The following is a 14,511-nucleotide window of genomic DNA, read 5'->3' as shown; positions in this document are numbered from 1 at the left end:
TCATTTCACTGTAAAAATGTTTACATTGAAATGTTTATAGCAGCTCAATTCACAATTTCAAAGATGGGTAAACAACCCAAGTGCCCATCAACCCTTGAATAGATCAATAAATTATGGTGTATGAATACCATGGAATACTATTCATCCATAAAAAAGACAGAGATTTTGTATCTTTTGTATTTACCCAGATGGTTTTGAAGCACGCTCTCCTAAGAATGGAAAAGCAAGCATCCCATGTACTCAGTTATAATCTGAAGTTAGTAGATTAACAACTATAGGCCCACACATAAGAAAAACACTATTAAAACCAAGAAGCCAGGGAGTGGGGCTGGGGAGGCTCAGTCAGTTTCTCCCTTCAGGTGCAGTGTAGGGGTATATGGCATACTTCCTGGGGGAAGGACACAACTACATCTCAGACTTTGGACTTTATCTTACAAACACAAATAATGTAACCTAATCATATGTACCCTCAAACTAACCTAAAATAAGAATGAATGAATGAGTGAATGAATAAATAAATAAATAAAATAAAACCAAAAAAAAAAACCCTCAACATACCCTTACTATATGATCTAGATATCATGCTCCTTGGTATTTATGGAGTAAAGATAGAAACTTATGTCCACACAGAAAGCTGCTCATGGATGTCTAACAGTAGCTTATTCATAACTCCCCAGCCTTGGAAATAGCCAGATATCCCTCAGTTGGTGAACAAATAAATAAACTGTGATACACATATGTACAGACAATGGAGTATTATTCAATGCGAAAAAGAAATGAGCTACGAGCTAAGAAAAGACAGAGAGGAACCTTAAATACTTATTACCGAATGAAGAAAGCCAATCTGAAAAGTATAGAAACTGTACAATTCCATCTATATGACATTCCAGAAAAGGTAAAACTATGAAAAAAGTAAGAAAAGCGCTGGTTGTCAGGTGCTCTGGGGAGGATGACAGGACAACCCGCAGAGGGAAGAGGAGTGAAAACATGGCTTACCACGATGGTGGACACCTCTCACCACATACATGTCATGTGGGCTACAGCTTTGGGTGATAATGACGGCTTATCATTTATGACAAAGTAGTACTCTGATGGGGAATGTTGATAATAGGGTAGTCTGGGGCAGGGGTAGGGGTCACGGGAAATCTCAATTTTGCTGTGAACCCAAAACAGCTCTGAAAAAATAATAATAAAGCCACACACTAAAAAATTTTTTTCCCATTACAAGGAATTTGAGGAGAAAATTCATATATTTGTATACTCATTATAAGGTGGGGAGCAGCATAATGGCAAGATTACGTTTAAGCCACGTTCTAAATCCCAAGGGGCTAAGATTTATAGATAGGGACCATAAAAGCACTTATCTTTTACACATTGGACACATTTTAACTCTAAGTATACTTAAAACCACACTGAAATTAATGTTCCTGATTTTCAAGGTCTTTTTTTTATTAAATCATAGCTGTATATATTAATGCAGTTATGGGGTACAATGTGCTGGTTTTCTATACAATTTGAAATATTTCCATAAAACTGGTTAACATAGCCCTCACCAAAGTTACCGTGTTAAGATATTTATATTCTACACTTAATAGACTTAACTTATACTCTTGTAAAATGCACAAGGTCTTTTTTCATAAATGTTTAGTGATCATTTATGGAAGCTCTATTTTTTGTTGGAAACAGCGGAACAACCAGACAACTTTTCCTTTGCTAATATTCTTTCTCTCTCCCTTCCTCCTCCCCTTCCTTCTCCTTCTCTCTCTCCTTCCCTTCTCTCTCTCTCTCCTCCCCACCCCCCTGTACACCTTTAAGAGTAAGTCACACATTTCTGCTGCTCCCGCTGTCCCTGTGGGAGACAAACCTTTCTGGGCAGAGAAAAGCCAGGTGAGGGAACCATCCCTAGCAAGAAAGCTTTAAAATGTCTTACTTGTTACCCCAATAAGAGTTGTAATGGCCAGATCCTGGAACAGAAACTGATAATTTGAAAGGCTGTTTGTCTCCTAAAAATAAAAAGAAAAGCAGATTTTAAAAAGAGTTCGGACCATCTGTATGAAGTTTGACATTGACTGCTTTCCTTTTCTCCCTGCATCGTAGGATTTTTCCAGTACATTACCAATGAGAGGTTGTGGTCAGGGGCTTATGTGAAGTGGTGAGTGACAGCGTTGGTGGAATCTCAAAGGCAAACCCAGGAAATGCTCTCTAACCAGAGGACCACCGTCATATTTTCAGGGTGGGGTCCTTTGGGTATCGATATGACTTTACTGAGAAAGACATCTTCCTACAAATTGCATTTCTGATTTCTTTTCTACTCATTCACAGAAAATCTGGGATTTTGTTTGGCACAAAAGAATGCACCCCAATAGTAACAAGTGACATGTGGGGTAATTGTACCTAAATTTTACTGATGGAAAACGAGAATAATTAAACCCGCCAGTTTGCACTCTTGGTTGTTTTAAATGAAATGTTAGAAAGTCCTAATAAAGCACCTTAAAACTCTTCAGGAAAAAGTGTTCTGGTCTTCCTGACTTCAAAAAACTTACTTCCTTGCTCCCTACCCTTTAGTCATAAGAAGAGTACCTTTTAAGTTTAATTCTACTTTTGAGTCCAGTTTTGAGATTGTATTACAAGGTCAACTTTCTGTCCTTCTTTAGCCACTTGTCAGTGAGTGGGAAAAGAAAGAGAAAATCTGAAAGCAGTAGAGCTAAAACCTTTAACCCAAGAGAAAGAGGGCAATAGAAAGAGATGAATCTTGATACATTCAGCACAAATAAAATATCCCTTTCCTGGTGTTCATTAGTAGCATATGCTCACACGCCCAGTTTGCAGACAACAGGTGTATCTTTTCTCCTTTTATATCTTATAATACAAAGGTCTTATTACAAGACCTATGTATTTTTTTGTAATATAAAATGTGCTCATTTTCAAATCCCTCCATTCAGGAAACCAGTTGAATGTAGCTTTTACTACAATTTGACAATTGCCAAATTTTCAGGAATGCTGTGAGCTGGTTGTTAAACACAGCCAATATGAAAACAAATTATGCAAATGAACCATTAAATAAATTATACTAAAACAAAGTTTATACATACTCGGAATTCAGCACTTTCTGATTATTTTCCTGCAGCTTATTGTTATGCATGCTCTTGAGGTTATACACAACTCTTTTTTTGTTTTTGCATTTTTTTGGCCGAGGCCAGGTTTGAACCTCCACCTCCAGTATATCGGGCTGGCACCCTACTCCTTTGAGCCACAGGTACCACTTGGTATGCACAACTCTTGCATTTATATGGTGCAAGTACTATATGCAGCTATATATCTCATCCCCATTCTGTGTTCAAAGACATCCGGCAGATAGTTTGAAACTGGCTATGGTAGAAGTATTTACACCACTGAAATTGGCAAACATCAGCACTCATTTTTCCAGGGAGGAACAATTATGAAACGTTTACCAGGAACCCAATACAGAGAATCAGATCTTTAATGAGTGTTATACGAGGGTAGAGCAACGCTGGAATTGGAAAGATAGAGACCTGGTCCATGTAGGTGAAAGCAACAGCGAGAGAGAAAGTGATATGTTCTGTTCTGATCTTCAGCTGCCCCTAGATACAAAGTTTCTATGGCAGAGAATTGACACCAACAACTTTTCTTGCACACAATTGTCTATTTCCTGTGTACATTAAAGATCCTCGAGGATATTTTTGGAGTGGCTGTTATTGCCTCGGTGTCCTAGTGGTACCCCTTCTTTAAGAAGCATTGAGAATTGAGAGTGCACCACCACTCATTTTTCTCACTGACCGAAAGGCCAGGTCCCAAGTCATACCCAGTAGAGGAGCAGAACGCCAACATACTGAATCATGCTGTACAGAGCCATGTACTTAAACATGCAAAACGAGGTGACAAGAGCTGCACGTCCTTCCCTGGGTAAGAAAAGAAATGAAAAGGGGGTGAAATGAAAGCAATGAAAAAAACAGGAGTCAGTTACTCTATGCTGTTTAGCTGAGCTCAAGAGAATAAAATATCAAAACTCTGATCACATGATTGTTTGAATGAAAGACGGGACAGCCTTGAGTCAGTGAGATCTGGCTTTCAGTATGCCAAAGGACTGGATTTCCAGGACAAATCAATTCCAGGCATAAGTTTTTAGGCCTTGATCTGGCAACGAAGCCCAGAGTTGCAGTTACTCTTGTCTTTTCTGGGGGCATTCAGCTCCGGAGCTAAGAGTCAGGGGACGTAGCAGCTAGTCCCACATCTCACACCCACTCACTAGTGAGATTTGGAAGTTCATTTCCTTTGTCTCAGTCTCTTCATCTGTGAACTAAAGGATTTAACTAAGGTTGCAGGTTTGGGGGTTATTTTCATACAGGTGTTTTAAGAGTTTGGCAAACATTTGACTCACGTTTCATTTGGGCTGTTTAACTTTTTCTAAATCTGGACTAAAACAAAATGCACACTCAAATTAGTCATATATCAGGTTTAAATAGGCTGGGAACATGAGCATATTCATTAGTGTTATTGGTGGCTGACTCTGAGTAAATAGTATGTATTTAAGGCTTAAAGTGGATGACGTAGGAAACACCCTTTTTATCTATTTCTATTGGGTAAAAATTAGGCTTAAATTATATTTCTAAATTTAAATTCTACTTCTTCCACCTTTTCTTTGAGTTTAAACGCAGTTTAGTGATTTTCTAGGATCCTGAAACCGGCCCTTCAGGTCGGGTCCTATTCTGTATCGTGGTTTTCCTGCTGCCTCCTTCCTCCCTTCCTTAGAGGGCGCACGACCTCTTCTGAAGCAGCTGGTTCCACCTTTGCAGCCATCTCACTACCTATCACATCACCCTATTTATTTCTCCAACAGCACCTATCAAAATCAGTGAGTATTTTCTTTATTTATCTCCTTAGTTCCTGGCACTTAGTGCCTGCTTGGTAAATATTTGTCAAATGCATGAATTAAAAAAAAAAATTGGGGAAGAACTAGCCAAATCATCATTTCAATGCGGGAAGAGTATGATATTTGTACATAAAACACATTTAAACAAAATGAATTCTAAAGCACTCTCCAACCCTATATGGCTATATGAGCTTGAGCACATTAGATAAATTCTCTGAGCCTTAATTTCTTTATTTGTAAAAGAAATAATATCCATTCCTACATCTCCAAGCTATTTTAAAGTGTAAGACAGTAGCTATCAAAGCACTTTTCAGACTGCAGATGCATGCTAGTTAAAACAACCAAGGGCAGTCCTGATGCTAACTGCCTCTGTCATTCAAATAAAAGGCAGTGGAAGCACATGTGGGGGGGAGGGGAGGATAAAACACCAAAGCAAATTTTTGTGGGAGCACCAAAGAACAATAAAGACTTTGAAAACTGGGGGTGCGAATGGTGCCCCGAGGAAGCATAAAGAGACAAGAGGGAAGGCAGGCGAGTGGATTTCTCTGAATCTCCCAGTATAAAGTACCTAAGGAGATGCATTTGAAAAATCAGAGGATGATTGACACTTGAAAGCAATAACAAATTCCAGATTTCAATCTTCTAAAAATAACATAATCAGTGAATTCATTCATTGGAAATGCTGCCACTCTCCCAAAGTTATTTTTAACTTCTGGTAAGTCCATTTGATGTTAGAAGGTTTGCATTTTCCCTCCCCTCCTAGGGAAACTAGGTTTCCTTGATCTATCCTGGGCAGAACAAAGCGATCTATACCTAAAAGTTGGGGGGCAGAGCAGGGGGACAACAACAACAGTGCTTAGGGATGTGCCTACTTACTTGATAAGGTGTAGTATGCACTCAATGTTTGGAGTTTTTGAAGTGAAAGGAGAGGCCACAGATGCCTCCTGCTCTGATAAAGAGATGCCCACATGAGCCATTTTCAAAGCCTGAAAGCAAAGAGTCAGCTTACTTTCCATGTAGACTCACGTACATCTCTACTGACGCTTCATAAGAAAGGCCAGGTAAGCTGGCCACAAGGTGGCTTGTGGGCCCAAACACTAGCCAGGAGATGACCAGATTTCACCCTGCCTGACACCTAAGAGCAAGATGGGACTGGGACACCTAGCCAAAGCAGTGAGAACTCCAGAGCTGAGTTCTACTCCATCTAACCTGCATCGACTTTTTAGTCACTGGGTGGCTTTGGTCAAAAACCTCCCGAACCCCCAGCATCAATTTATCAAGAGGAATGGAGCTGGTGTCCATCCCAAGAGGCACTGTCTCTAAAGTCCTCCAGACAAGCAGAACCGCCGGTGAGATTACGGCCATGTGCACTGGCAGCTACATACCCCACAGTCGTTGGCTCCATCGCCGCACATACCTACAAAGTAACTATAAAGGAACCGTGTCAGTCGTGGAGGAGATCAAAGCTACCTTACCAGCTAATTTCAGTAACTAAAAACATGAAGTGACCATCATTACTTCAAGTTCAAATTCAGCATTTATTTATTTTAAGAGAATGTCTCTAAGAGTCTAGTTTGACTAAAAGGAAAGTGTGACTTGGCAATGTATATAATAAATGCTAGCACGTCATTTTCGACTCTGAGTATTTCGTGTAGACACTGCCCTTCACTACTTAGGGACCAGCTTTCTCAGCTATAAAACAGAAGTGCTTGGCATGGTGGAGTGAAGCTAGATGGTCTAGATTTTGAACTGGTCTTTTAGCTATTATATTTCCCCCCAATAAACTATTGTGAGTATTAAATAAGATGTCATATGGGAAAGTGCCTACTGAAGTCAAAAATGATAAGTAATAGTTTTTGGTGCTATTAATGCTCACATGACAGGAAATCTATCTGGTTGGTAGTCGCTCAGCTCAAAAATGCAATGCCTTGCCCAGAAGTTGGAAAAAGAAAATACATCCCTGCTTCAAGATGGATTTTGAGGCTGGGTAAACACTTTTTTCTTGAATTGTTGGCAAAGATGTTAATAGCCAGCTTTTTAAAGTATGAGCACTCTGACCAGTCAGGTAGCTGATACCTATAATCTTAGCACCCTCAACGCCAAGGAGGATCATTTGAGCTTGGGGATTTGAGACAACTTGAGCAAAAGTGAGAACCGTACTCAAAATAGAAAAATTAGCCAGGTGTTATGCTAGGTGCTGTAGTCCCAGCTACTCAAGAGGCTGAGACAGGAGGATTGCTGTGAGCTAGGCTGATGCCATGGCACTCTAGCCTAGGCAAAGGAGTAAGAATTGGTCTCAAAAAAGAAGTGAAAACATATTTAATAAAGTATGAGCACTCTGACAGCATTCACAGCGTATGTTGTTACTTTTCTCCCATACCACTGTCTCTAATGAGTAGGAGGACAGCGTGAAGGTGAGTAGGAAAAGGAGTTATGTGGACGAAAGTGGAGAAAGCTCTGGTGCTCCCTGGAATTCTGTTAACTGGAAATAAAGGCTCCAGAAGACGGGCACTTTATCTAGACTCTTCATTCTGACTTGGAGTGGAAACCTTTTGTGTTAGAAGTATTTTTCTGATTTAAGATGGAAAGAATGCTTTGACACGAGAATATTTAAATATTTTTATAGTTATATGAATCTCTTACCATATGAATCTCCCTACATCATAACTATGATGATAACTTATAAAAATAAAGTCTGAATTTTCATTGTACCTTTAGAGCTGACCTCAAACCACCTTCCTCTCTTATTTCTCCCCATACCATTTTATGTCCTTTATATTCTATTCCAGTGCTTCTAAATATTGAATGCAAAATTAACTTATGTGAGGAGCACTGAAAAAATACTGATTTCCAAGCCCCATATAAACAATTGAATTGGAATCTCTGAGTGGTGGTGTTCTTATATTTTTTCCAAGTTCTCCAGGTGATTTTCACATTAAGTGCAACTAACTCCCTGTACCTCTTACTGCCCCCCACCCCATCCTGCCCCCATGCAATTCATTCCACCTGAATTGGCAAAGAACCTACTCCAATTTTTGAAATTCTTCAATCAGATTGGATTTCTGCCCAGGAGACATTCTTGCAAAGACCGTTCCATTGATTAGTATCTGTAAAAAATCCCAAAAGTAAATTTTTTATTGTGTCAGCTTTGTCATACATGAAATAATTGATAATATTCAGAACACTGAATGACTAATGATATCCATGAATAAAAAAAGAAATTGTTTCTAACAGGTATTCCCTTGGATTTTAAGACAACATTGAGATTTTTTAGTCATCAGATAAGTGACTGGTAGAAAACAAAATTCAGTAAAGACGAATGCTTAATAAAAGTATTTTATGAAAATGACAACCTATAGGAATTTATCCCAGCTGCCATAAGACACATGGTTCTGAAAAATCCTGAGCTTAATGGAAACTTGAACCAGTAGAGTGTGAGAAATTGCAGAATAACAAGAGGTCAGGATCTTGGAAGAAGAAAAAGAAGCAGAAAACTGTTCAGATCTAGCAGAAAAACAGCTAGATGGGGAAACAGCTGATGGGGAAACAGTGACTATGAACATGGTCTTTGACTTAATCATATCATCTGGATTTGACCAGTTGTGAAGCTCAGCTGATATGAATGGTTTGGGGAATACAAAGCCAGACCGCTCTACCCACCTACACTCCTTTCTACAGAATCTAAATTCTTCTGTATTTGATCTACATGTTTCCTGGTCTTCTTGGCAGTGAACTCAGTTTAGTGTTTGCCAGTCTCAAAGTTGATGATAATAATCTGCCGCTGTCCTCTCATTTCCTTGATAATATAATAGTTGGTCACTGTCCCCTTGTTTGCTTCTCTTTTCCACAAAGCTGGTAGTTGTAAAGATTCTTAACTTTTCTCCATAGATAACATTACCTTTTGGAACCTTAAGGGTAGATTCTAAGATATCTTCCAGATTCCTTATTCCAGTGAGCTAACCCACTCAGAACAGTATCGCATACCAAGAAACTGACTCAACTGAAATTGTGCCCCCAGGAGCTGAAGCAAAACAAGAAAGTGATTTCCACACCTCTGAAGAATGTGATTTCCATATTCCTATAATTTTACCCCAAACTTGCCTCCTTCCTATCAAATTAGCCTTAAAAACCTTTTCTCCCCAATTCCTGGGGAGGTGGAATTAAGAAATTCCTCCCGTCTCCCCTCTGAACACTATGCAGAAGAAACTCTTTCCCTCCTATCCGCTGTCTCTGGGTACTGGCTTACTCTTGGGCAACAGGCAGATGAACCTGGTTGGGCGGCAACAAAGTCTTTATTCTGTTTTTCTTAAATGGTATCTAAGATCATGGCCAACTGAATATACATAATTTCTCTTTGAGTTATATTGGACATATCTTCCTTTTGTTTGTTCACATTTTACATGTTTGTTCATATTTGGTTGTCTGTATCTGTGGGTTCCACATCCATGGATTAAACCAACCGTGCTTTGCCTCAAAAATATTTGGAGAAAAAAATGAATGGTTTTGTCTGTATTCAACATGCAAAGACTTTTTTTCTTGTAATTATTCCCTAAACTATATAGTACAATGACTATTTGCACAGAATTTGCATTGTGATAAGTACTATAAGTAACTCAGAGGTGACTTAATGTATATAGAAAGATGTGCATAGGTTGTATGCAAATGCTGTCATTTTATACGAGGGATTTATTTGAGCATCCATAGATTTTGGTATTCCTGGGGGGGTCCTAGAATCATGAGGAATGGTTCTTTCATGGATACTGAGGAATAACCATGTGTGTATACATACATGTTTATGGATATATAATTGACCCGCCCCACTATGGCTTTGCTCTTCATCAGAGCCTCTTCAGTACAGAGGTCATCTATCAAAAACCTAATGAAGTGCCTTTATTCTCAGCCTACCTTCCTGTACCACTGTAGGATTTGCATTCTGCTGTGAGACCCTTAATCATGGCAATATAGTGACAACCACCCCAAATTAATCTTTATAATTTGAGAAATCACTGACACTTCAATCCTACAGATGATGGAAAATTTACTAATCAAGTTTACTTGCCTCAAATCTAGTAGGAAATGGGACAACAGTAACCTCTGCAAAAATATCTACCTCTTTTATGATACATAGAACTGGGTATGTATGACTTATTTAGAGACTTACAATAGGAGTATTCTCTGTGACATCAATGGCATCTTCACAGGGAAATTGTTACCCTCTTAGAACATACCTTTGGCAGCAGGCTGCTGAAATGCTGACTAATAACATGAAAGGATTTTCCACTTAAGGCAAAATGGTAACTTCTTTCTCTGCCATTATCAGAGACTTCTTCCCTGATGTTAATATAATTGTCCTGCAAAGCCAGACACAGTTGTTTTAGACTCTTCCACTTGACAGAGAGGTTAGGATCTGAGAGAAGGTAATGAAGACAGACCAGGATCTGTCTGTAAAAGTCATACACTCCAGCTCTGATTCCTTAGAGAAGCACTTTCTTTTTGCTGGATCAATCTTTGCACATCCTGGGCACCAGTGAATAGGAGAATAACACGTACCCATGTCCTGTTTTCACGTTGATTTGATCTTGGTGAGTCCCAGAGAAGAACACATTTCACACATTTCAAGTGTAAAATACAAAAGCACTACAGCTTAACAAATCTCTCCCTGAAGTGAGAACTTACTATTCTTTTTCTTACAGAGTTAATATTGTTCTACAAGGACACAATGGAGATAGAATACTGACAAGCCTGGAGAAAAGTGAATAAAACTTGCCTTTCTCCCAACCTGAAGACATAGTCTGATTTTCTGATGCACACAGCAGTATCTCTACCTGGTACTAGATCCCCTTTAAACCCAATGGGGTGGCTGACAAGCAAGGAGAAAGTGCCAACAAAATATTTAAGATGAAAATAATGGATTATTTCCAGTACTCCGAAGAGCACTGTACTTCATAGCTCAGCAGGAACAGTATGGGAAACCAATATAATTGAGTTCATTGAACTGCATATATGTTAGATATTTGGAGAACTATGTTGAATCCAGATTGAAGCTGCCCAGTTGCCAACACTGTGAACCAAGTAAGTGACACGGTAAAAGGTCTGTTTTCAGGCATACCTGATTCCCATATGTGATGTGTTTCTTCTCTTCTACTGATTTCCAAGATATAGATGCTGATGAGGACCCAGTGGTTTCATTTGCCTCAATGAGAATGATTTTCTGGCTTTCAGAAACCATCCCAGATTTTCTGGCCACTGTTATTGCAGTCTGAAGATTGTCACCTAGAAGAAAGAGTGACCCGAGATGAGGATGAAGCAATGGAACCAACTCACACAGAGCCTGGAAAACCAGGGTAAAGAGTTCAGTCCATAATTGAGTTGTAAAGAGATATAATTTCTAAGGTCTGTTTTCAGCCCTGACTTTCTGTGATTCCATAATCCCTTTTGTTGTTCTTATTGCTTTTTTATGACCTACCAGTGTATTTCTGCCAGAAAGCAAAATTCAAATCTATTTCTGTCATTTGTTAGAAGCTTTGCAAACATTTAGGAAAATCCTACTGCTTTAATGTGGTATCTAGCTGTTCTACTTCCCATCAAGATGGGATAAGCCCACCATAATCTCTCTGTCCCACTAAGCATAATAGAAAATGAGTAAAGAAAACCAGGCAGACTGTGGAAGGGCATCAAACTTGGAGAAGTAACCTAAGAGGGGATGAGTTTCTTAGCTCTTTTTCTCTTCCCTCTCACATGTTTGACCCAAGTATGGGCCTCAGTCCAAGAGCTGTTCAAGAAACTAAAACTCCAGGGGAAACTCAGTCTTCCTAGCCACAGGAACCAGAGAAAGAGGTCCTTGTGGGCTGAAGTATACGAGGGAAAATTCAGAAAAGGAGAGAGCTGGACAAGGGGACTAACTCAGAGTGTAAATTATATACTTCTTGCACTCAGCCCAGAACTGTACAAAGAAAGATACCAAAGCTTCAAGAATTGAACTGTAAGGGCATGGTGGCTCACACCTGTAATCACAGCACTCTGAGAGGCCAACGTTGGAGTATCGCCTAAGCTCATGAGCTAGAGCAAAACTCAGTCTCTAAAAATAGCCAGGCATTGTGGTGGGCACCTATAGTTCCAGGTACATGGGAGGCTGATGAAAGAGAATCTCTTGAGCCCAGGAGTCTGAGGTTGCTATGATGCCATGGCACTCTACCCAGAGTAACAAAGTGAGACTCTCTCTCTCTCAAAACAAACAAACAAACAAAAAAAAAACATTGAAGTATCACATAAATCATCTCCCAATTATAAAAGTAACCCCTGAATGGGGGAGACCCAGACATCATAGCAAAAGATTTAATATCTAAACTAGTATTGCAACCACCACCTGCAATAGGCAAGACAGAACTTTATGCTGATTGCTCGCTAAAACAGAAAGCTTAATGTTCTACACAGGATTTTAATAGTATCCAAAGTCTCACAACATAATAATCCAAATGTTAAGGATATTCAACTTATGAAAAATCTGGCCAATTCTCAAAAAAAAAAAAAATGAAAGAAAGAAAGAAAAAGAAACAGTTACTAGTCCATATATGATCCAGATGTTGGAATTATCAGATAATGGTTTTAAAGCAGTTATTATAATAAACCTTTCTTCATGTGGTAAATGTTAATACTCTTGAAATAAATGGAAAGATAAACATTCTCAACAACAAAAAATATAAACTATAAAAAAGAACAAAATGGATACTTTAGAATTGAAAACTCTCATATCTGAAATTTAAAAAAAAAAAAATGGATGTACTTAATAGCAAAATAGAGATGATAGGACAGAGTCAGTGAACTTGAAGGTAGATCAATAGAAATCACACAACCTGAAGGACAGAGAGAACATCTTTTAAAAATGAATAGACTCAGGCCAGGCTGGTGGTTCACACCTGTAATCCAAGCACTTTGGGAGGCCAAGGCAGGTAGATCACCTAAGCTCAGGCGTTCCTGACCAGCCTGAGCAACAGTGACACCCTGACTCTAAAACTAGCTGGGCGTTGTGGCAGGTGCCTGCAGTCTCAGCTACCTGGGAGGCTGAGGCAAAAAAATAGCTTGAGCCCAAGAGTTTGAGGTTGATGTGAGCTATGATGCCACAGAACTCTTCTGAGGGCAACAAAGTAAGACTCTATCTCAAAAAATAAGTAAGTGAATAAAAAAAAAAGTCAAAATGAACAGACTCAATTATTTCAAAAGGATTCATTCATTTCATTAGGGTATAAGAGGGAGAAGAGAATGAAATTGGAAGAGAAAAAAATGTAGTAGAACTCCTGTAAATTGACAACCAAAGAACAGCAACAAACTGGTCCACATACAGAGGTGGTCAACACAAGGAAATAGGCCTACTGTACTGATATGTACACATGGTGGATGTCCAGTCCATGAAAATTAGGTCAACTTAACAAGGTGGTCAGTGTAGGAAGGTGGTCAGCTATAGAGGTTCTACTGTAACTAAAGAAATAATAGCATAAAAGTCCCCAAATATGATAAAAGACTTAAACGTATACATTAAAGAAGCTCAGTGAACTCCAAACAAGACGCACTCACTGAGAATCTCATCTAGACACGCAGTAATCAAATGGCAAAAAAATCAAAGATAAAGAAAAAAAGCAATTAGATAACAACACATTACATATGGGGAAGGATGATTCAAATTATCACAGATTCCTCATCAAAAAATAGGGAGGCAAGACCCCAGTGGTACAACATCTTTAAAGAGCCAAAAGAAAAGAACTGTCAATTCTGACTCCTATTGTGAGTGAAAATATTCTTTGGGAATGAAAGAGAATAAAGATATTCTCACATGAAGAAAAATTCAGATAATTTGTCTCTAGAGCACATGCTCAAAAAGAAATGCTAAAAGAAGTTCTTTAGGTTGAACGATAATAGAGGTTAACTTATAACTTGAACTTCCTAATAGTTCTTTAGGACACGATAATAGAGGTTAACTTGTAACTTAAGAAATGAAAACAAAGCAAGAGAAATGACAAAGTTCTGGGTAAACATAATAATTTTCTTCACTTATGTTACGTAACTTTTCACTATTGACAGTGAAGACTATACCATTGTGTGTGTAAGGGGGCTTTTTAGTGTATGTCATATTTACAACAACAATAATTTAAGGAAGAGAAGGTAAGAAACACTTCTGGTTGTAATCTTCTTGAAAGTCAGGTACATATATCAGAATTCCTAAAGAACCACTAAAAAAAAAAAGTAATATAACATCTGGCTGGTTATCCTTCCCCAAGGATTCTACCACATACTTAGGAGGACCTTCAAGAACAGGCATCCTGGAACTTTTTAAACAGGGGGCTAATTCACTGTCCCTCAGACTATTGGGAGGGCTGGACTATAGTTTAAAAAAAAAAAAACTATGAACAAATTCCTATGCACACTGCACATATCTTATTTTGAAGAAAAAAAAAAAAAAACGGGAACAAATACAATCACACCGCCTCATGTGGCCCGTGGGCCGCAGTTTGAGGACCCCTGCTCAAGAAACCTGAACTGCATGAATGGATTAATAAATTGTGGTATATGTACACCATGGAATATTATGCAGCCTTAAAGAAAGATGGAGACTTTACCTCCTTCAT

The 14,511-nt window shown here is 38.7% G+C and overlaps 1 protein-coding gene across 6 annotated transcripts in view; it reads right to left on the bottom strand.

Moving 5' to 3' along the window:
• The window catches only part of ATP13A4 (ATPase 13A4), a 189,881-nt gene that overhangs the window by 25,611 nt on the left and 149,759 nt on the right, over nt 1-14,511 (bottom strand). For 5 of the 6 annotated variants that reach the window (XM_053564731.1, XM_053564732.1, XM_053564733.1 and 2 more), the window contains 7 exons: nt 11,001-11,164; nt 10,120-10,242; nt 7,919-7,998; nt 6,277-6,319; nt 5,768-5,877; nt 3,824-3,920; nt 1,931-2,003 (listed from right to left, as the gene is read on the bottom strand). In XM_053564731.1, coding sequence (XP_053420706.1) covers nt 1,931-2,003; nt 3,824-3,920; nt 5,768-5,877; nt 6,277-6,319; nt 7,919-7,998; nt 10,120-10,242; nt 11,001-11,164 — 690 coding nt within the window. The remainder of the gene's footprint in view (nt 1-1,930; nt 2,004-3,823; nt 3,921-5,767; nt 5,878-6,276; nt 6,320-7,918; nt 7,999-10,119; nt 10,243-11,000; nt 11,165-14,511) is intronic. The other variant, XM_053564737.1, reaches the window with a different exon arrangement.

Source organism: Nycticebus coucang, chromosome 16, assembly GCF_027406575.1.
Source record: "Nycticebus coucang isolate mNycCou1 chromosome 16, mNycCou1.pri, whole genome shotgun sequence".
Taxonomy (NCBI): domain Eukaryota; kingdom Metazoa; phylum Chordata; class Mammalia; order Primates; family Lorisidae; genus Nycticebus; species Nycticebus coucang.
Note: the sequence above shows the minus strand (reverse complement) of the source record. Positions and strands in the feature narration are given on the sequence as shown.